A 22196-nucleotide genomic window follows, 5' to 3' on the forward strand; every position below is an offset into this window, starting at 1 on the left:
AAACACTTGTTTCATGTTCCCATACAGTAAGTGCTCAATAGATTTTGTGGGAAGTGAAGTTTAGGTCCCTTTAGAGGGAGAGCTAATAACCATTGGCATGGTAACAGAAAGATAGCCAGAGGGTAGAAATGGGAGGAGGGGGTTGCCCAAGCTCCAAAAGTGATGTCTTTTAAAGATAAAAAGCAATGTGAAATGGACATGCAGTCAAAACACCATTTATCAAAACGTTTTTTTTTTTAAAGGAGAGGCTACCTTTTAAAGAAAGTCTATTTACTTCTTCATTACCCAATACCACAGACCTGAATTTTGACCCCAAATTTCATATTTGATGGGAAACCGATGACTTGGGCCATCAAAAGTGTGTATATGGTGGCAAAATGGATTCAGGTGGTTCTTACAATCAGGAAGATGCCCAGTGATCACATGGATTATGTTGCAGTTCACTTTAGCAGTTGCAACCCAAAATACTAACAGATGCGACAGGCTTTACAATGTAAGCCTGATTTCTGTCCAACACACGATTTTATATTGTTGTTGTTAAAACTCTCACTTTGGAGTTGGATGTTTTGAGAAATCAAACTTGTATGTGAATCAAGGAAAATTCATTCCTTAAAACTGAAGAAAAAAAGTCACAATTTTGGGGCTGTGCAATGTAATGTTGCCCGTTTTTCCTGTGGCAGATTGCTGATAGGCCATCATAATTTCTCTCCATATAACCGAATCTCATGAGCTTTTTGAAATCCTTTCTTGAGTTCTTCTTTTTAAAAACATTAATTCCAGGTTTTTCTTTGTACTTGTCTGGTCATTGTGATTCGAGCCAAAAATCAGTTTTAGGAAAAGGATCTATTAGCTCTATTTTTCTCTTCTTTTTGTTCATGTTTGAATGGGTGGTAGGAGTGAGGCTAAAACGTAAACATCCTGCTGCCCTGTCACATAGGGAGGTATTATTCCATCTTCATACTTGTTACAAGGGGGGTGATCTTACCTGCAGAAGCCCACCTATGGGTTAGATAGGAGAGTCCAACATGTTTAATCAGATGTTATACTTATGAAAATATAAAGCTCATTTATGCTTGTAATCAATAATACATAATTAAAATTATAGGTTTTTCCCCTAAACTTCAAGACCACTAGTATTTTTTTTTTTTAAATGATTTTTTATTATATTATGTTAGTCACCATACAGTACATCCCCGGTTTCCGATGTAAGGCTCGATGATTCATTAGTTGTGTATAACACCCAGTGCACCATGCAATACGTGCCCTCCTTACTACCCATCACCGCAAGACCACTAGTATTAATCCTAATGAAGAATTTTCTTACATAGATTAGTGACTTCATTCATTTGTGTATTCAAAATATAATTCTTTGCATGCTGCCTATGAACCAGGCACTGCTTGTAGGTACCAAGGACAAAATAGTAAACAAAACAATTATGTGTCCTACTTTCAAGGCACTCACAACGTATTTGTTATCAATTTTCATAAATTTGCACAGTAAATATACTAAAATCAAAACAATGTAGATTATAATTTAATTGCTTAATCTTTGTTTTGTGATTCGACTGGCACTTGGGGTATTTAAGCTCATTTAGTGGAGAAAACACAAGCATTAGAAACATAGGTTTAAATTCCATCTCCAAAATGGCTAGTTATATCACCTCGTGCAAGTTACTTAACCTTCCTAGCTTTATTTCCACTTTTTAAAAATCAGGGTAATAACTATCTCACTAGGTGGCTTTGACAGTTAAATACGACATCTAGAGACGAGTACGATCCCTACCATACGGTCACTGCATGATAAAGGCCAATTTCCTGCCCCATTCCTATGCCTCTGCTGTGGTTTCCCTGAGCCATCAAAACGAGTAGCAGTGATTACTGATCTAGCAATACTGGAATGAAAAGTCATAGCCCAAATTAGAATCAGAACTAGTTAATATCCTACAGGGCAATAAAACCCCAAAATTGTGGTATCTTCTTTATGCAGGCAGAAAATAATTTTATTATTACATCTTATCAGTTTTACAAATTATAAAATGACTCAACTTAATCAATTGTGCTAATTACAATTTTCTAAACCCAGAGAATCAGATGACTCTCAGGCAGTCCTGTTAGAAAATGCTCTTAATGTGATATTAAAGTAGCAAGTAATCATGGCTTATTAAAAAAAATCACAGAGCACCAATAAAGATTATTCAATTCTAGAATTCTATATAAACCAACACTTTATATGCCAGAAATCATGTCTTTTATTTATTGATTCTATAAAGTTTCTATTTTCACCTCGAAGTTAAAATTTTATGATCATTCTCGTTGCTAACTTTTTATCATCAATAGGGGGAAAAAAAACCCATAGGGCGCCTGGGTGGCTCAGTCGGTTAAGCATATGACTCTTGATTTCGGCTCAGGTCATGACCTCAGGGTCCTGAGATCAAGCCCTGTATAGGGCTCCCTACTTGTGGGGAGTCTGCTTGTCTCCCTTTCCCTCTGCCTGCCCGCCGCCACCCCCCACCGCCTCTTTCTGAAATAAATAAATAAATGTTAAGGAAAAAAACCCACAAATAATTTGCAAAGTAACATTATATAAAATATTTTCATGAAAGTTTGACCGAAGAAAATGTTTAACACGCTACTGAAAATGGCTCAGGGGTGATTCTGTTATAGCAATTTAAAACTGTAATAAGAAAAAAAGGTTTTTGTCCCGTAGGACTTTTTTCTTCACTTTGTTCTTCATATTACAGCATTCCATCGGATGTTTTAAAGATCGTGTATTCTGTGGGTGCTCAGACAACAGTAGGATGGAATTACCTTTTGGAGCAATATGGACTGTCAGTGTCAGGTGCTGAAAAAGAGAAAATTCTGTATGCATTGTCAATCAGCAAACATCAGGAAAAGTTAATGAAGTGAGTGCATTAATTTAACTAACTTGTTAAAAGTTAACTGGTACCAATTCAATGAAGTCACCAAAATATTGCCCCCAACCTCAAAGGCATAAAAGAATTGAATCAAAATTTGATTTGCTTTGACTTTACTTCCAAAAAATCCATATTGACAAAATGCAAATGGTGAAAACAGATATTCCTAGTTGTTAATCAGGTGATCGATACTGGACAAATGGCTACGTTTTACTTTCAAAACCTTGGAGAAAAATGATCACAAGAATGCATTCTTGTCTATAAGATGTTTGTACAAGGTGCTAAATAAAAAGTGAAAAAAATTACTACCAGAAAAAAATTAAAAATTCAACTGAAACATTAAAAATGTTAGCCAGTAAGGCATTTATTATTATTTTTGGTAAATTATAATTTTATCAGGCCTCTTTCTCTTCTAGTCTCTTAATGTATCGGTAGCCTGAGTTAATTTCCATTACATGACACATACCATGATAAATCAAATGGTCTTTATTTCTTCAGATTAATTGAACTAGGAATGGAAGGAGAAGTCATCAAGACACAGGAGTTGTCCTCTCTTCTTTATACCATCGCCAGAAATCCAAAGGGGCAGCAGTTAGCCTGGAATTTTTTAAGAGAAAATTGGACCCATCTCCTAAAAAAGTTGGTATTCATTTATACGCAGTGTGTGCTCTTGTACCTAGATGGCTCGGTTGCCTGAAACCAAGTACAATGATGTGTCCCTCAAAGCATAAATGATCCTATCTCTACCCAAATAGTTTGATGAACACTGTTCATTTAAAAACTTAATACCCCGAGTTACTCTGTCCAGGTGTGAAGAGAGGAGTGAGAAGTGAGTGGGAAAGAGATTTCTCTCACTCAGCCCAGGCAAAGAAGAACTGCTGGGAGCAAGTGTGAGATGAGTTCAATCCAGTCGTCGCCCCATCCACCACACTCCTCCTAGCTTCCTCACCAGCCCAGAAGAATCCAGGGAAGCCGCATAGAGTACATGAAACGCATTTGGCTTGCTTTGTTAATGGAGAGTTTCAGGAACTTTGATGAGAGCTAATCTCCACCCTCAGTTCCCCTGTGGAAGTGGCCCGGTGGAGAGCTTAGAGGAGCTGAAACAAATCTGATCAGAAGTGTTGTGGGAGGCCCTTCCCCCCTTCAAAAGTCGGTCAGTTTGGAGTCTTTTCTAGGGCTTCACCTCTTGGGAGAACCAGAGTTTACTCCAGCATGCTCCTGGGCCTAAAATATCCCCCAGCATGAACCAATAGTGATTAGACTTCAGCGGAAGGTACAGGATGGCATTGCTTTCTCTCACAACAGCTCAGCTGTGCTCAGCTATTCCTTATCCAAAACCAGAATGTCATTTGTGAACTATATGGAAAATATCCTGAATCCGAGAGCTGTGCAGTCTGCTCTGTCTACCTTAGTGTCAGTATCTCTGATCTCAGTCATCCTGGGTTCCTTTTCCCTCTCATTTGTTAGCCATGAAGGACTCAGAGTCCCTACAGCTTCGTGTAAGCAAAAAGAGCATTTTCACCCCTCTCCCAGGCCTTTAAGGGGTTTGATATTCACATGGGACCAAACAGTTATGCAAGTGCACGCTGTGTGCATGTGTGTGTGTGTGCGTGTGCGTGTGCGTGTGTGTGTGTGTTTCCTTAGAGATCACTGGAATCATTGGTTGGGTTGTTTGCATGCCTACCAGTTCCCTCCCCTGAAATGATCAGACTTTTTCTGCAATGTCATAGTTTTCTTTTGTCACTGGAAACGATCCTGCCTGACCATGTGCACAGCCTGGACTTGGAATCATTTCTGGGACGTATCTGTGCTCTGCTTTTCAGCACAAATCCCGTTGACTTATGGTATAAATTCTCTATATAAGACATTAGGGTGAAGGATGCACTCTGTGGCTGCAAATGAGAGTTCAACCAAATAACATTGCCCCCCCAAAATACAGAGTATAAATGCAGTGGATTTCCAAAATATGATGAGGGAAGTATATTAAATCCTGTGTTAAATTAAATCCTTAATCCTGTATTAAATGTTCTGTTGAACCTATCACCTAGTATATGAATATAATGAATAAATAAAAATATGTGTGTTGGGAAGTTCTTGGGCAAAAAATCTTTATCAATGGAGTGCATAATAAAAAAAAATAGAACATAGAGAATACTGCTCTAAGCATAAACATAAATTTAAACATAAACACTGCTGAATAAGCTAGTCACAGTTCCTAAAAAGTCTTTATCTACATTTTTATCTTGTGGTCAAATGTGAGATATTTCATAGCTTTGGGATTTTACTGGATGAATAAATTATTCTTAGGGTAATTAATAGAATATATTTTAATGCACAAGCTTATCATATAGTTATTAATGTCATACATTTTAAAACATATGATATCATAAAGATAAGACCAGTATTTCTATTACTTAAATCTGTGGGTATCCTTTTTATTTTCAGATTTGACTTGGGCTCATATGCCATGAGAGTGATCGTCTTTGGCACAACATCTCACTTCTCTTCCAAGGATGAGTTGCAAGAGGTTTGTGACTCTCTACTGCTAACAACTTAAAAATAAATGTTCAAATCATAAAACTGAAACTGAACTTAGATGTAATCTGGTTTAAAGTTCTCATTTTATTAAAAGAAAATAAGTAGTTTGTCCAATGTTACATAGCAAGTAAATGGAAGGGACAGGACTAGAACCTCTTAAAGTAAAGGTGTTCATAGCATTCAAAATGAAAATTACACTTGAGAGATGAGTCCTTGCTGATTATTTCCTTCCTGGTATCATCACAGAAAAGACTATATTGAAGCCTGGAAGAGTACTGAAAGGTCTTTTTTAACAAAACTACTCTTGTTGATAATTCTATTTTTTTTTAAAGCATTCTAATGTTTTACATCTTCTTTCCAAAATAAATCTTGAATTATTTACCCTTGAAGGAAGCTCAGAATTCTAGAACTTAAATCCTGGCTCACTACTTACTATATGACTTGGCTCAATCATTTAACATTTTTACCCACAGTATGCTCACTTGTAAGATGAGGATTTATCATTCCTGTCTTACATTGTTTGAAGATAATGTGAAATAATAATTATACAGAAAAAAAAGAGAGAAGGAGAAGATAACCATTTTAAGGTTGGCAGAGAAATTATTACTCTGGTGTTTGTATAATTTGCAAGCTGTTTTGAAGCTCTTTGCAAGAGCAAGTATTTTATAAACCATGTCAGTAATTTTTTATTGCTTATTTTTCAGGTGAAACTGTTCTTTGACTCTCTTAAGACCCAAGGATTACATCTGGATATTTTTCAAACCATTTTGGAAACCATATCCAAAAATATTAAATGGTTGGAGAAGAATCTTCCCACTCTGAGGACTTGGCTACTGGTTAGTTCTTAAATGGTTGGTAGAAGGAGCACATCAGATGTGGGCATGAAGTCAGCAAAGCTCAAGTCAAAGTTCCGGATATTTGATCTAAACCACTAAGAAGCCTCGAGAAACCAGCCAGTGCAGCTGGCAGCTCTCAGATGTTGTCTCTAGCTGACCTATGCATGATGTTGAGGCGGGGGAAGTCCAGTTCAGTAGCCTATTTAAATGTAACCTTGCTGAATAATGCAGATACGTGGAGATGTGAATGTGGATAGATAGACATAGCTGTAACAGATAGCCATACCGCACCCCGCCTACATTGCCTTACCGCATGCGACCTTTTTGCTGTTTTGATGCTTTTTCTAACCTTGCTTAGTATCCTGCAGTTTGCCCAGCCAGTTTTACCTTCAAGGAAACATAGCCCATTCTTTTTAAAAAAATCTTTCATTTGCATCCTTTCATCTCCTCCCTCTCTTCTTTCATCTCAGCCTGAATAGTTCATTTAATTTTTACCATTCATGGAAAATCTGAATCCAATTATGAAATATAAGAATCAGGAAAATGGAGAATTTGTCACCAAATCTCAGATTATTAGAAACTAGGTGTCAGGGTTTACCCACAAAGCCAGGAGGGCTGCCTGGCTTGAGCCCCATATTCATAAAGAGCCTCAAGGATAGCCTTCTGAGGTCATCTCCACAGGCGGTAAAATTTGTAGCCACAGAGGGAGAGGAGAGAGCGATGATACCTCACCACTTCAAACCATACACTACCCCATTTTTAATATATGCTTTGAAAATGGCAAAATTAGGTTGTATTGCATATATTTCCAGTTAACTCATGGTTTAATGTAAATATTTAAATGAATCATCATATTTTCTAACCCAGTTTTAGCATTTCTTCATAGTTTTAAGAGAAACTCCTGATCTCCGAAACACTTTGCTAGATGCTTCTCTTACGTGTTTTATTAATAAGGTATTTGGAATGAGTAAAGAAACCACCACTCTAAATACAGGTTGTAAATTTCATAAATTCATGTGCCCACATATGAATCAGTATGAAGATATAAACATGCTCTAGAAAAATCTAATCAATACACAGATGATGAACTTATCTGTGCTATTAAGGGAAGCTGGGATATTGGGGCAGGGGTAAGGTGGGAAGGGTGTTAACCAATCCATTTTGGAGTGATACCTTGAGGGTTTACAGATCTTTCTTTGGTGCCACAGTCAGAGACAGGGTACTTTGGATGGACCATGGCCATGACCCAATACACATTTTTTTAAGTTTGTTTTCAAATCATGTCTTGGAATCTTTGAAGCATCTTTGACCCTACATTTGACCTGCTCGTGGTCCTACCAAGGTCTGTGTAACATGTGATAACCCTCTGGAATTGTATGTACTTTCAAATAAAGAAACTGAACGAGTAAAGAATGTTATTTTTTCCACCAAGGTAATGTGTAGATTAAGCAGAAGAATGTGTATGAGGTTTGGTAGATCTGTGCTGTCATATTTATTTCCATAAATAAGTAAAGATCTTTCTTTTGTATAGTAAGTTATCTACCATAAATTTCCAAGTTTTTGATTCTCTTCCTTTTAGTTCTTTATGTATACACATTTGTAACTTCTCAGATTTTTTAGAATGGAGTACAGAAGTAGAAGTAGTAGAAGTAGCAGTTTTATCATTTGTTAAAAATGAACATGATAATTACTCTGCCAATAATGGTTTAACAAATAAGAAGTCTTTTAAAAAAGAAACCTATTGTACTTGGCGTGGTATTTCAAAACCTTTATGGTAGACGCCAAACCCCCAGCACCAACTAAGACTCGGCTAATGTTAGTTTTACTTCCTTTTACCCCAAATGAACAAGCAAGTTGTGAAATATTTATATACAAGATCATGAATGGATGATGGAGGGAACAGACACAGCTCCATGTCTGCTGAATTTCCAGAGAGCCTTGGGAGAATTTTGTGGTCTCTGAAGCCCACTCAGAATGAGAAATCTTCCAGATCAAAGGAGCCTAGAACCAATGTCTTGCTCCCTTTTAGGCTTTGTGTGGGGGACAGAATGGGGACTTCAGCCCTCAAGAGTCCAATTTTACCACCATGGTGGGAATTTCTTATCCTACTTCATGTAAATCCTTTTGCATTTCACTCCTTGCTGTGTCATTGGGTCTACTTGAGGTTCCACAGAATCAAATGATCAGAAATCCTGATTTTTGGAGGGAAGTTCCTGGGGTGTTTTGTTTTGTTTTGTTTGGGGGGGGGCTTATTTCATCCTAACTGTAAGGGGGACCTCCAAATAGTCCCAGAGGCTAGTTTTCCAGTTGAACATTGATGTCTACCAAACACAAGGTTGTTTAAAATGGCCACGTTTTTACTCTACAATATCCCTTTACTTATATTCGTTATTGATCTTCTTTCTTCCATTTAACCATGTGTCACTATTTTTCATTTCCGCATGTAAGGGTTTACAACCTTTACGTTTACAGGCTTTAAATCATTGATCTGTTATATTGTCTGCTCCCTGAAATCTTAATCTCATTCATCAAAGTCATGTTTCCAAATCATAAGGAAGAAAGGGTGAAAAATATTATGAAAGAAGTAGGTTAGCTGGGTTGAAGCACATGTGTATTCTATGTAATCTAATATTTTAATAGGTAGTGCCAGATTATCTTTCCAAAAGGGGGTGTTAATTTATTTTCTTTTTCTTTTTTTAAAGATATATTTATTTATTTGAGAGAGAGAGCATGGGCGTGCATGCAAGAGCGAGCAGGGGGAGGGGCAAAAGGAGAGAGAATCTCAAGTAGTCTTTCCCCTGCCTCCCCCGGAACACAGGGCCTGGCTTGGGGCTTGATCCCATGACCCTGAGATCATGACCTAAGCCAAAATCAAGAGTCGATTTCCTAACCTACTGAGCCGCTTAGGCACCCCTACTTCACTTTCTTTTTACACCTGTATCCTGTACTTGTCAGTACCAAATGTTAATCTTTCATATCTAGTAACACTTTCCCTGGTAAAGTACAGCTTCCCCAGATATTTACATAGGGATATCACTAGTTTCTTTTGATTGATATTTCCTTGATGAATTTTTCTGTATCCTTTTACTTTGAATTTTTCTGTATTTAGTTTCAGATGAGTCTTTTGTAAGCAGGCTGTACCTGAATTTTGTTTGCTATTATGTTTCCCAGCTTGGGCAAGCTCAGGCTCTCCCATCTGTCCTCTCTACTCTCAAAGCCGCTCCCCCCCTCCAAAAAAAAGCCCTCAAGGTGAACACTGACTTCAGCCTTTGCTTACCCCTCGGAGTTCCTTCCTTCAACTTGATCCATAACTATTTCTTACTAGCTTTCCAGGTCACCAATATATTCAAACAATTAAAAATTTTTTAATTCTACATTTTAAATTATTCTTAGCAAGAAGGTCAGTCAAGGTGCCTAGTCTAGCATTTTCCCAGAAGCTATAATAATTTATTTTCAACAATGTGCAAATGCCTAACACTTTTACATAAGAGGCTCCTTAGGATGGAAATTGGTTTGCAGTATTGACTGCGTAGTATCGATTTCTCATAAATAAAGTTGTGGGATACCTAACATTGTATCAGGAAGTTAACAGTATAAACAGATCATTTGTTCAGGATTTAAATCAGGAAAATTTTCCAATATTCATAGGGAGAAATGGTTAGAAAGTTTGAGAAATGTAGACTTCACTGACCGAGTGAAAAGAATTTCTATGTCTCAATCGCTTCTGTAAATTTTTACTTCACAACCATAACTTCAAGATCTTTTGCTAATTTTTTCCTCTTTTCTCCAAAAGTTTTCATCTTCTACCATGATCCCAAATAAAGTCAGCAAACCAATTTTCTATTCTCGATACATGATTAATTCTCACGTTTAGGTCTTTACACATACGATTTCCCACACTTCAAAGTTCATGCCCCCCTCTGTTGAATTATGCCATATTTCTTTCTTTTGATACATCATTTCAGGTTCATGTTTCTGTAAGGAATTCACACGTTGATCCACCTGACATGTCCCTGCAGTCATCTAGACAATACTTCAGTTATAATTACGAAACCCATTTTAAGGAAGGCAGAGTAAATTGTCTGTGAAAAGACTGAAGGGATACAAAGGACATTATTTCTTGGTTTTAAAACCACATTCCTCATTACAAACTGTTCTCTAGTTAACTGAGCTTGGAAATTCTAACTCATTTCTAATTATTTTGAGTTCGAGTTGGGAAAAGGTTAGGTTGAACACTCTAAACACTGAAATATGGCAAGAGGCAAGGAGGGGGGTTGGAGACCTTTTTCAGAAAGAGAAACAATTGTCTTCAGGGCCCAAGGCGATTAGCATATACTTTTATTTTCTTTCCGTTCATGCCTCCAGATACAGGCCCAAAGACTAGCAGTAGGAGTTTTAGAAGGAAATTTAGAAGGAAGCTGGGTAAGGGGAAAACAGGTCAAGAGACGGAAGCTGATAAAGATCAAAGACAAGATCTGGTCTGAAACAACTATGCACAACTCCTGTGAACCAGACAGAGCGCTCAGGAGTCAGGCGGGGCGAGTTAATTCAACTCACCTCAAGGACTAAATTAGGGTCACTTAAGCAACAATGAATAAGTTGTTACTTAATGAGAGAGGCTATATAGCATTTACAGATTTGCATGTGTTTATTCTTATTCTAATTTGTGCCTTATCTATAAGCAGCAGTTATGACACTACTGATCCAAGCACTGTTTCATTTTATTTTATTTTATTTTATTTTATTTTACTTTATTTTTACTTTATTTTATTCTTTTTCAAAGCACTGTTTTAAAAATAATGTTCTATATTCTAGAAAAACCATTACCTGGTAGAAAAAGCATATTATTCTCCTAGTTTCAGGTAACTGTTTACTGGGCAGCCTAGCTGTTTGGACTTTAAGGCCAAGGGGAATATACACACTATTGTCTCCTCCAACTCACTGAGGACCCAGATAGAAATAACGCCCGCAGTGCTGGTCTTGCAAATTCAGATCTAAAAAATACTACCTAAAAAAAGGAAATCTCATACTTTTTTTTTTTTTTTTCAAAAAACATCTTCTCTTATCCAGTTGCCTTTTCTTCTATAATTTCACCATTACAGATTCATTCCTTCGGGCTAATAAAAGTTAAAGGATTCAATTGTAACTCATTAGTCATGCTTTAGTGAGACTTTTTAATTTTGTTTAAATGAATACTTAGTTCTTTATAGCTAGCTGAGGAAAGAGCCCTAAGGGGAGAGAGAAAACTGAAGCTGGGAGAGAGGATTGGGGTGGGTGGGTTCTGGAACAAGGGCAACACTCCAGAAAATACTGGTTTGGTAGGAAGCTCCGGAAGGCAGTATCTGTCACTTACTCAAGGGTGTTATATACAGGTGGCATTTGATAAATATTTGTTGACTGTGTGAAGCAGCATTTAGACTTGAGGAAGGAAAATGGAAAACGGGACCTAGCAGAACTCAGAGCCCCCTACTTGTCGATTTTGCTCCAAGTGGATCCTGCTGTACCTATGCATGCTTCTGTGTGTTGTGCATGGATCCTGGGTGCTTGTTCAGACTGGCCCAAGGTAATGCAAGCACCTTAAAAGCAGAACCGTAGCTCCTGTTTTGTTTTTAGTTCTCTTTGGTGTTCTGCGCACCATGGGCACTCCACAAATGTTGCTGACTGACTGACAGCCTGTGCTGGCAGCTCTCAGCCAGAGGGAGGAAAAAAGCATCTGAGTCATCCCAGAGTCGGCCAAGAATCACAGTCAAGTGTAATTTTCTGCATAAATATTACAGTACCTTCTCATGCTCAAAAACAAACAAAAACCTGAAGGACACATTTAATGGGAAGGAATCTTAGGCTCTGTGTTAGCAAGGCTGCTAGAAACAAAGGAGAAGGAAAACTGAATTAGAATCTTCAGGAGTGTAAACATCTCCCTCAAAAGAGCAGGTCAGTTAAAAATTCCAGCCAGAGATAATTTCTGAAAATATCATTTATATCTTCTGACTTTTATAGAAGAGGACCTATGATTGTTTTTCATAGCTGGAAGCAGGGCCCACCATCGCTGACGCTTCCTAGCCTGGCTAGGCCCCAAATGATGCAGGGCTTAGATATCAATATCAAGAACTCCGCTTTCTCAGGACATCATTATTTTAAATTATCGGGTTGGAATATATCAGTAGCATATAAATTTGTTTGCTCTTATATTATGTTTTGCAAGTCTAAACTTTTTTTGCATGTAATAAACATGGTTTAAAAATTTCACAGTTCACATCTAATAGTAACAGCAAATACATCCTTAGTACTTATTTTGTGCCAGTCTCTGTTCAAAGCACATCTGGTGTGTTAATTCATCTCATTCCTACAATAACCCGAAGAGGGTGGTACTTGTCTCCTCAGTTTACAAAGGAGAAAATGAAGTCCAGGGGTTAAGCAACTTGCCTCAGTCACAGAGGCAATGGTTTTTTAGGACATTTACAGAGTGCACCTATCGACATGGTTGATTTTAGAACATTTTTATCACCCCAACAGGAAGCCCCCCTACGAGCAGTCACTTCCCATTCCTCCCTCCTTACCATCTTAGGCAACCACTAATCTACTTTCTCTATCACTTTGCCAGTCTGAACTTTTCATACAAATGGAATAATACAATATAGGTCTTCTGTAACTGACTTCTTTGATGAATATTTGTGTCGTTTATACTTTTTGGCTATTATGAATAATGCTGCTATGAACATTCACGCAGAAGTTTTTGTATAGACATCGATTTTCAATTATTTTGGCTCTATAGCTAGGAGTGGAATTGCTGGATCATTTGTTAACTCTATGGTTAGCTTTTTGAGGAACTGCCAGACTATTTTCCACACAACTGTACCATTTTATATTCCCACTGAAGTATATGAAGTTTCCAATTTCTCTAGATCTTTGCCAACATTTATTATGTCTGCCTTTTTGATTCTAGCCAATCTAAGCCTGAGCCTAGCCATACTGTGAAGTGGCTTCTCATTGTGGTTTTGATTTGCATTTGCTTTATGGCTAATGATATGGACCATCTTTACATGTGTTTATTGGTCATGTGCATGTCTTCTTTGGAGAAATGTCTATTCAGATCTTTTGCTCATTTTTAATTGATTTGTCTTTTATTATTGATTTGTAAGAGTTCTTTATATATTCTAGATATAAGTCCCTTATCAGGTACATGACTTGCAGATATTGTCTCCCATTCTGTGGGTGGTCTTTTTAGTGCTTAATGCTATCCTTTGAAGTCATATCTTTCTTGATACTTATCTTCAACTTTATTTCTGTTAGAAAGATGCTGTTATAATGCATTGGATACTGCATCCCCCAACCAAAATTCACATGTTGAAGTCATAACCCTCATTACCTCAGAACATGACTTCACTGGAAATAAGGTTGTTGCAGATGTAACTAGTTAAGATGAGGTTATACTGGAGAAGGGTGGGCCCCTGATCCAACATAACTAGTTCCCTTATTAAAAGGGGAAATATGGACACGGGTGTGCACACAGGGAGAACTGCATCTGAAGGCTGGTGTTATACTGCCATCAGCCAAGGAAGCAAGGATAGAGGCCTGGAACATACTTTCCCCTGGTGCCTTCAGAAAGAACATGGCCCTGCTGACTCCTTGATCTTGGGCTTCAAGCCTCCTTAACTATGAGGCAATAAACTTCTGTTATTTAAGCTACCTAGATTGTGACAATTTCTTACAGAAGCCTTTGCAGACTAATATAAATGCCTAATTTATTTTTCCATTTTAGTAGTTACTTCCAGATCAGGATTTGAAGTTTAATAATATACCATTTTTTGGTTCGGAATCCTAATTGCAATGATTACATGAAAAATTACATTGAATTGGGCTCTATCTTTACTTTTCCTTTGACAAATACCTTAAGGTTTAAAGAAATTATTATCAAAATATTATTAACATATATCAGTGTTTATAACCTTCAGTGGACCTTTAGGTTGCCTACTTGACATTTTGGTTGCTTAACCCTCCCTTTTCCCTTCTGAATAATAAAAATGATTTTACTCAAGTTCCCCCTATCTCCCCCTATGAAACAGGGAAGTGATCCTAAACTCAGCATTCCTAAACTCTGCTTTGTTTAAGAAACCACTCATAGTAACCCTGTTTTTATTTCCAGTGATTGATTTAGAAATGTACAAAATTTTGTTTTGGCAATTGAAACCTAAGAAGAATTCTAATGGGGGATTTTTGAGAAAAGTTCCCTTGCTCTTGAGAAGGAGACACCAAAGAAAAGATTCCTCCTCCCTTCTCTGATGCAGCCCCCTCTCTGTCCACAGGACACTCAGTCTTTCGGAAAATTGCTTACAGAGTGAACAGAGTGAGAAGTGGGGTTCTTGGTAAGGTTGGGAGCTGTGACTAGAGACTGCCTTATCTCTGCGCTTATGTGAGATGATAGATTTCCTTAATGTTTATGCTAATTTGATTCAGCATTTTGGTTTTTGTAGGCCAAAGCATCTGAACCACTATATAACTGTTCCTTTCTAATACCTTTAAGTTTATTTAGCTGAATCTTTTTGCTAATGTCTCAGCTCTACAAGAACTCTGTTGGATAATTATATTGTTTACCTTAGTGCTCTAAACATTTCTTAATTTGTGATCACTTCAAACATCACTAATTGATGCAGAGAATGTGTGCTGCAAATAGGTTACAGGTGTAATGAGATATTGCCTTCTCTGCTCCTTAGCGTGACTGGGTAAAGTCTGGAGTAGCTGGAAACCTCATGGTAGGCATCTTTGTCCGGGAAGCAAGCAGCATGCTCCATTTATCCAAAAGTCCTGAATAAATATCATTTTCCGATGTGTACACTGAACTAATACATTGTTTAGCTTATTACAAAATAATTAGAAAAGATATTTAATAACACTAAACAAAGTTCACATGGAATATCAGTAAATTGGAACATCAATTAAATAATTAATGGAACAGTCTTCTAATAGCCTGAAGTTAGCTATATTTCTCTTTACTGCATATCCCTTTTGTGTATTATTGTCATTGGCCCTAAATTCCCTGCGGGAATAGGGAAGCAATAACAAACTCAAGAGCACTGGTTTAGAACACAGACCACCTGAGTTCCAGTCTGTGTCTGCCATGGGCTGTGAGTGAGCCTAACCTCTCCAGAATTCATCTTATCTATTAAATTGAAACTTGAATTAGTTGATCCATGACCGACCAAGTGCTTTATTTTGATGAAAAGAAAAGTTTCTATATTCACTGTTCAGCAAATTTGCTGCTTCTTTATAAATAAATGCTGTTTGTTACTCAGGGAGCTTATATTTTTTCCTTTCATGCTGTTTATTTTACATTTGGTCCTCCAAATATTTGGTTTTCAAATGTTAAATGGTAGAGGGCAAGGATTTTGAAAATAGTAGGTGGGTATAGCAGACAATGTCACACTATCTCCTCTGATAATGAATAGTAACTTCATAAAAATTTAAAGTATGATATCCTTACACTAAAGAAGAAGCTCTGTGTAGGAGGATAAGAAGGGGTTAATGACTGAAACGTGATCAGTAGCAAATTTATGAAATTGTGTTCCCTCAAAAAGTCTTCATGAAGTCAAATGTAAAATGGTATCCAAATAAATAAAAACAAAATACCACAAAGAAATCCCAGAATAAAGCAAAGCAACACTTATTATTCTTTTGAGGGTAGGTAGGATTCTGAAACATTTTGGTTGCTTCCTCTTTTTACCTCCATTACAAAACCACAAGTCCTTAAATGTCCTTAGTGTGTGTGTGTGTGTGTGTGTGTGTGTGTGTGTAGGGATGGGAGGGATGGGAGGAAAGAGGTTGGCAAAGAGGATAAAGAAGTTATTCATCTCTTTCTCAAATCTCAGAAAGACATGACCCACCTATATTTGCTACTGCAGTGGTGAAGCATTTTTACCACAACTCTGCAGAACTGAAGTATTTAAGACAAAACACAAGATAACGTGTTTCACACTTAAAAGCATGATAGACTCTAGCTTACAGGTAAGGTGAGGTGAGGAGATTTAACACTCTGTGGGGTTTTAAATATCTCTGAAACTAAGTGCTTTGGCTGCAAAAATAACTTCAAACGAACATGACCTGACCTAAAGTATAGGGATGAGTCTCTTATCTGAGCAATATAAGCTGTGGAGTCCTTCCCACAAAACCCGGCCCTGCATATACTATATAACCTCTGAACGCTGATGGCACCCACCCTGTGGTTCCCTTCCTGTTTGTGATTCTGAAGTGCCTGGGGGTTGGGGGGGGAGTGCTAGGGGCTCTGCCCATGCTTACCACAGAGGGGAGAGAGCGGCTTTGAGGTATCGTAGGATACAGACATCTCTGGAATGATCACAAACACACTACTGTTTCTGGCAGAATTTTCGACATTGCAAATGACCTAGAACTCTAGCTACCATTGCATCTGTTCACATATGCATTCATAAATGATTTATTGCCTACTTACCTTGGGTTAGGATACAGCCCTTAAAAAGGTAATAACTCTGCTTTCATGGAGCTCGCATTCTTGAGAGGAAGATTGATACTAATGAAACAACAAATAGAAGCATTGTTTCAGAGAGTGATGAGTCCTGTGAAGAAAAGCACGGCCCAGTCTTTAGAGAGGAGACTGTTTGTGGCTATTTTCCGTTGTGTGGTCAGGGAAAGGCTCTCTGCAGAGGTGACATATGAGCTGAGACTTAAGGACAAGAAGATGCCAGCAGGCAAAGTACCAGGCAGAAGGAATCATTCTTGCGCAAGGAGCATACAAGAGGAATGGTTAACAATGCTGGATGGAACTCGCGGACTTCCAGGAACCGCAAGAAGGCCTCTGTGGCCAAAGCATCAATAGCACGTGTAGAGGAGGATCCAGAGTTAGACCAGGAGTTTCACTTTTATTTTAACTGCGATTGGTATCCACTGGAGGTTTTAAAGATGGAATGGAAAGTGGGCGATTTAGTACAGTTGACATTTTAAAATACAGTATTGCACTTCGATTTCACTTCTTTAAAACATAATTTCTAATTCCGTACGGGTCAAACGACACCCCAGTCGTCCCTGTTTGCCCAGGCTGTTTGCGGTCGCCGCCGGCTTGTTTGCACCCGAAGTCCTGCTTTTGACAGCCTCGGAGGAGTGTGTGACAGTTGGCAGGCGCAGTGAGGCACAACCAGAGCCAAGTCGCTGCAGGGGCCAGGGCTGCGGGAGGGGAGGAGGGGGAGCAGGCTGTGGCGGCTCGCTGGGAGGGCTGAGGCTTTCACTGCGAGCGTGGCGGCGGCGCCCACTTCGAACTAGAGATAAGGAAGCGGGCCCCTACGAACCCGGGGGTCCCTGGGGCCCTGGTTTTGCATCCCGAAGTTTCGCCAGGTAATGCCTGGATTTGACACTGAACACAATGCTGGCTCGCGGTTGTAGGCAATGGCTCGAGGAGAGGAGGCAGGAGCAACTTAAGAGTTTCCGCTTCAACCCGGTAGCTTTGCCTGGCGTGGCAGCAGGCCCCTGCGGCTGCACCCACTGGAGCCGCAGGTGTTGATTTAAAGCTCGGCTCCAGCAGGCCTTCGGCTTGTATACTGCGGCGCCCGCACCCCCGGCGAATCCAGCTCCAGGTTTTGTGAACCGCTTGAGTGGAGAGGCCGCTCCCTGAACAGCCCGCGGTGGGACTGGAACCTGGGCGTGCGGGGCCCTGCGGGAGTCCCCGCCCTCCCATCAGTCTCCCGGCCTCCGACCGCTAGAGACCACTCTGGTGTGGGCAGGCAGCCCTTCCGGAATGACCCACAGCACCTGCTCCCTCCGGCCTTGGCAAAGTGAGCAATCCGGAGCCAGGCTCTGCAAGGAAACCGAAGCTTCGAATTCTGGGGAGCGACCTTCGTCTGCAGGCGCCAGCTCTGCCTCCAGATCGCGGCCTCAGTGGGACCTCTAAGCGAGGCCTCTCTTCACCAAGGCGTCCGAATTAGCTCTCCACTCACTCTCCATCACCTCGCCCTGATTTAATGCTCAGCGGGACATTTCTTTCAGTCTTGTGTGCCTTCTGTGTTTGTTTATTGTCTGTCTCTGGAATGTCCACTACACGGGGCAATGGTCGATATTTTGGGGCGCGGTATCGGGTTCCCGGCGCCTAGGACCCGGCCGGGCCAGGACGCAGTAAGCTGTCATATTCGCTGAATGACTGAATACTGTCCCCCAGTATTGAAGAGCTTGAACAGCAGCTGTCCCCTAGAGGGGCGTGGCTTTTCAGGCCCCGCCCATGAGGCCGCCCCCACCTCTACCCCGCTCCTCCCCTTCCTCTCCCAGGAGTGGGTCTCGGACACTGTGGTGGTTTTCCCCTCTGGCCTCCCTCGCTCTTTCTGCAGCTGTTGCAAAAACCCGGAGCAGCGGAACTTAAGAGAGGCGGAGCGGCGCCGCCCCTCGCGGCACCTCCCCGACAGCCCTTGGCGGCCGCGCTGGGCATGCTCAGTCGACAGGGCCGCTTCAGTTCTTGGAGTAGGAAGCTTGGGCGCTTCGGCTGCAAGGAGCAGCGGCGAGGGGAAAATGGATCCTTTTACTAACGGTGAGTAGGCAGCCACAGGCGTCGGGGTTGGGACTCTCTGGGGTGCAGAGGGACGCTGGCCGTCGGGACGCGTGGTGTCGGGCTGCAGTCGCCCTCTCCGTGGGTTTCCCACGAGGTTTTGGGGGTGGTGGAAGCGGACTGGGGGAGGTAGCTGGAGGCTGGAGGCGGGGGGGGGCGGGCACAGGCCGGCGCGGGACCGGGGGCTGGCGTGAAGGTCAGTGCCACCGTCTGCCGAGGGCCTGGGGGCGTCGGGTGCCTTCAGACCCGAAGCTGCGGTTCATGGCCAGGTGGGCAAACAGCAAAGTTTGGGCTGTTCTGCGCAGAGGAGGGGAAAGTTGGCCTTCTGGGTTCGCCCCTGGAGAAGGTGGTGTCCGCCGCTGCTCTTTTGGCAGGAAGGGTTAAGCCTCGGCCACTGCCAAACCAAACTTCTGTGGTGCGCAGGGAGCTGTCCCCCCGTCCTTCCGCGAGTTGTCTGCGTGACTTTTCCTAATAGAGCGGGGTGGGGGTGGGGGGCTTGGCAGGTTAATTTAGTGGAAGGAAGGGAAACTTGCGGAAAGGCTTGCTTGATCCTGCTCTGCCGAGGAGGTGCCTACCCGCATTGTCACCCTCCTGCAGGGTGTTCAAGCTTCCTTTCACGGGCTCCCGATAATACCAGTTTTTCAGTCGAAGACTCATTAAATATCAGGGGTCCGTCATGGTGATATCACAATGTGACAGGAGGCGAGAGTCAAAGCAGGAGCCAGCAGGATGCCCTGCAATCAGCCACAGCTCTTTACTGAATGGACAGAATAAATCCCACCCTAGTTAAAACCGATGGCTTTTGTTTGGACCCGAAGTGCCAGAGTCACAGTATAGGGGTGAGATGTCTTACCATTCTGTGGTGTTGAGTATATGGATTCCCTTCTGGGACAGAAAGTAGAAAGAATGCCAGTAGGGGAGAATTCACACTGAAATTAGACGATTCACTCTATAGTTGACATGTGTTTCCTTGCAGATGGTTGGTTACTTCAGGTAGACAGTTTGTCGCATTAATAGAAGCGAACGTCTACACCGGTTTAGGTGGGTCAGTTGCCAGTCAAGGTAGAGACATTGCCCACTTATCCCAAACCCTAGCCAGACTTTGTTGTATGCTTTTTCATTCATAGGACTGCAAATTACTCGTTATATTCTCCCTGTCCCTAATTCAGAATGCTTTATTCTACTGCCATCTTCCTGTCTGTACTGTCTAATTAGGCTTAATGATGGCAACTTTAATTCTGAATTTTCTTTCTCATTCAGGTTCTATTTGTAATTTCGAAGCCTCTAAGAATAGTCTGGTAAAGTTACTAAGAGAATTAAGGAATACTAGGGCTGAAAGTAAACTTAGAAACCATCTAGTATTTACTAGTGTAAAATGTGTTTAATACAAATCACTAAATACTTTCAAATGAATATTCCAAGGCTTTTTCTTTGTCCTAGGTAGAATACTTAGAGCTTCCATGTTTGTAGGATTTTAAATGTGAACTTTCACTTAAAAAAATTCCCCGCAAGGCTGAGTCACCGATTTGATCAAGACTAGTGCTAGCTGATTTGGTGGACCTGTGCCTACAGAATTAAAGTACATTCTCAAAACCTCCAACTGGCGTCTTTTCTCCCCTCTTAAAATATGTTCCTCTAGATGTTAATATTTGCGGATTGTCACATTTGAGGGGGCAATGGAAAAGTCCCAGAGAGGTGAACAAAGAAGGCGGAATGCTTCAACTTCTGTGTAGGAGATTGGATTTTTAATTCTTTTCCTATCTGTCTTCCAGAAACTGCTGGAAACAGTTTGACTGTGCATCATTTTGGTTAATGTGTAAATCACTTGTTGAAGGCTTATCTAAGTGTCTTTTAACAAGGAAATAGAAACTACAACATCTAAAGTCAACCAAAAATTAGCTCCTAGCAATTTGAGGTGCTTTTCAGGTTTAAGGTGTACTGTTTATTTATTTCAGAACTTTTGAAGGATAGCTGTAGAATTTTTCTAGTGTCTTTAAATGGGACTTGTTTAAGTATGTTTATCTTTGTACTTAATCCTAATGAGTACAAAGGATACTTACAGCTAGTTCTTCTCTAGGTCTGGGTGTTTTGGTGCAGAGTATTTCATTATCCCTAGAATTTATAATTACAGCATTTATTAGGCTTGATATTGGCTTTTGTTGCACATTCTCCCTCTTCTAATAAAATCTTCACCACTTACACTTTCTCATACATCCCTGCTTATAGAGAGAGATGTGAGAGCTTAGCAAAACCAGTCTCAGCAATTCAGAACCACTTGCCTTTCAATTAAAATGTTGTCAGTGGTTTCACCCTCTGACCTAGAAATTTGTAAAGGAGGAAATTTAATTTCTGTTTTGTCATTTTTGACTCTCAGAACTCATCTATTCCGGTAGGGCTTTCTGTGCTTTCCCTGTTTTCCATCAAAACTTGCTGCTCCTATGGCTCATTGGTCTTGGGCCCTGCTCTGTACCTGCTGATAATGGGTTCATTTGATGAATATCTTATGTTAACCTATCCAGATAACACACTGCTTCAACCTATTTAATATGCTTATCTCCAGAAAGGTTTTATAAGAAGGGACCTTAGTGCCAGGATTTCCCATTTGGCTCAGGAGAGATTTTTGATCTTGCCCTTGGGAGGGGACTGTTGACTATTACACTGCAGACTGGATATCCAGTCTGGCTTTGGTTTCTTGGTGATTTTTTTTATGGGGAGAAAGGTGTGCTGGACTAGTACTCAAGATTGGTTTGGCAGTAACTATTATGTCCTGTTAGGCAGTTAGAGGTGAAACTCCTAGGAAGTAGTGATTTATATATTACAAAAAAAAAAAAAAATGATGGCAACTCCCTAGATCTTTTGATAGATGTACTAGATTAGGGCAAGTAGTTATTTGATGACGGTGCAGCTTTATTTCTCTTTATTTCTTCTCCTTTACATGGAGGATTAGGGTATTTGAGAATATTTAAATGCACGTTAAGGACTGTAAATGCCAAGGTTCAGTCTTAGAATCTGATCAAGGAGTTCAGAGCTCAGGGCTAGAAATGTGCGACTTCTTTTTGAGGATACCAGAAGTATTTACCAGAAGAGAGCTTTTGAGAACTTTATTAGGTAGGCAAATTGAGGATTTGGAAGCATACTGATGGAGAAGGACTTTTTTCCCTGATATATACATACATTCATCATTTTTTTCTTATGAACAAAGTTCCCAGGAATCACTTTGGCATTACGTCCCTGGTATATAATCAAACAAAGGGGATTTACCTGTCTTACAAACTATCTTTGTTTTTGTTTTCAGACTGGCATCCGGTTGGAAATATTACCCAGCTTCCAAAATGGGAAGTCTGGACAACA

At 40.3% G+C, this 22196-nt stretch overlaps 2 protein-coding genes and 1 long non-coding RNA gene across 6 annotated transcripts in view; 2 read left to right on the forward strand and 1 right to left on the reverse strand.

The window, feature by feature from the left end:
- ERAP2 (endoplasmic reticulum aminopeptidase 2) overlaps positions 1-7699 on the forward strand; it is a 39825-nt gene extending 32126 nt beyond the window's left edge. For all 4 annotated transcript variants that reach the window (XM_026498577.4, XM_057307243.1, XM_048220959.2 and 1 more), the window contains 4 exons: positions 2742-2903; positions 3414-3554; positions 5361-5442; positions 6158-7699. In XM_026498577.4, coding sequence (XP_026354362.2) covers positions 2742-2903; positions 3414-3554; positions 5361-5442; positions 6158-6301 — 529 coding nt within the window. In that variant the 3' untranslated portion in view covers positions 6302-7699. The remainder of the gene's footprint in view (positions 1-2741; positions 2904-3413; positions 3555-5360; positions 5443-6157) is intronic.
- LOC113255063 (uncharacterized) lies at positions 1137-18060 on the reverse strand. The gene is made up of 3 exons (XR_003316085.4): positions 16752-18060; positions 3382-3512; positions 1137-2842 (listed from the first exon to the last, which is right to left on the reverse strand). It is a non-coding gene; the product is annotated as an uncharacterized LOC113255063 (long non-coding RNA).
- The window catches only part of LNPEP (leucyl and cystinyl aminopeptidase), an 84471-nt gene continuing 79770 nt past the window's right edge, over positions 17496-22196 (forward strand). Inside the window, exon 1 of the mRNA XM_026498574.4 lies at positions 17496-18827. Coding sequence (XP_026354359.2) covers positions 18443-18827 — 385 coding nt within the window. The 5' untranslated portion in view covers positions 17496-18442. The remainder of the gene's footprint in view (positions 18828-22196) is intronic.

This window comes from Ursus arctos, unplaced genomic scaffold (assembly GCF_023065955.2).
Source record: "Ursus arctos isolate Adak ecotype North America unplaced genomic scaffold, UrsArc2.0 scaffold_5, whole genome shotgun sequence".
Classification (NCBI taxonomy): Eukaryota; Metazoa; Chordata; class Mammalia; order Carnivora; family Ursidae; genus Ursus; species Ursus arctos.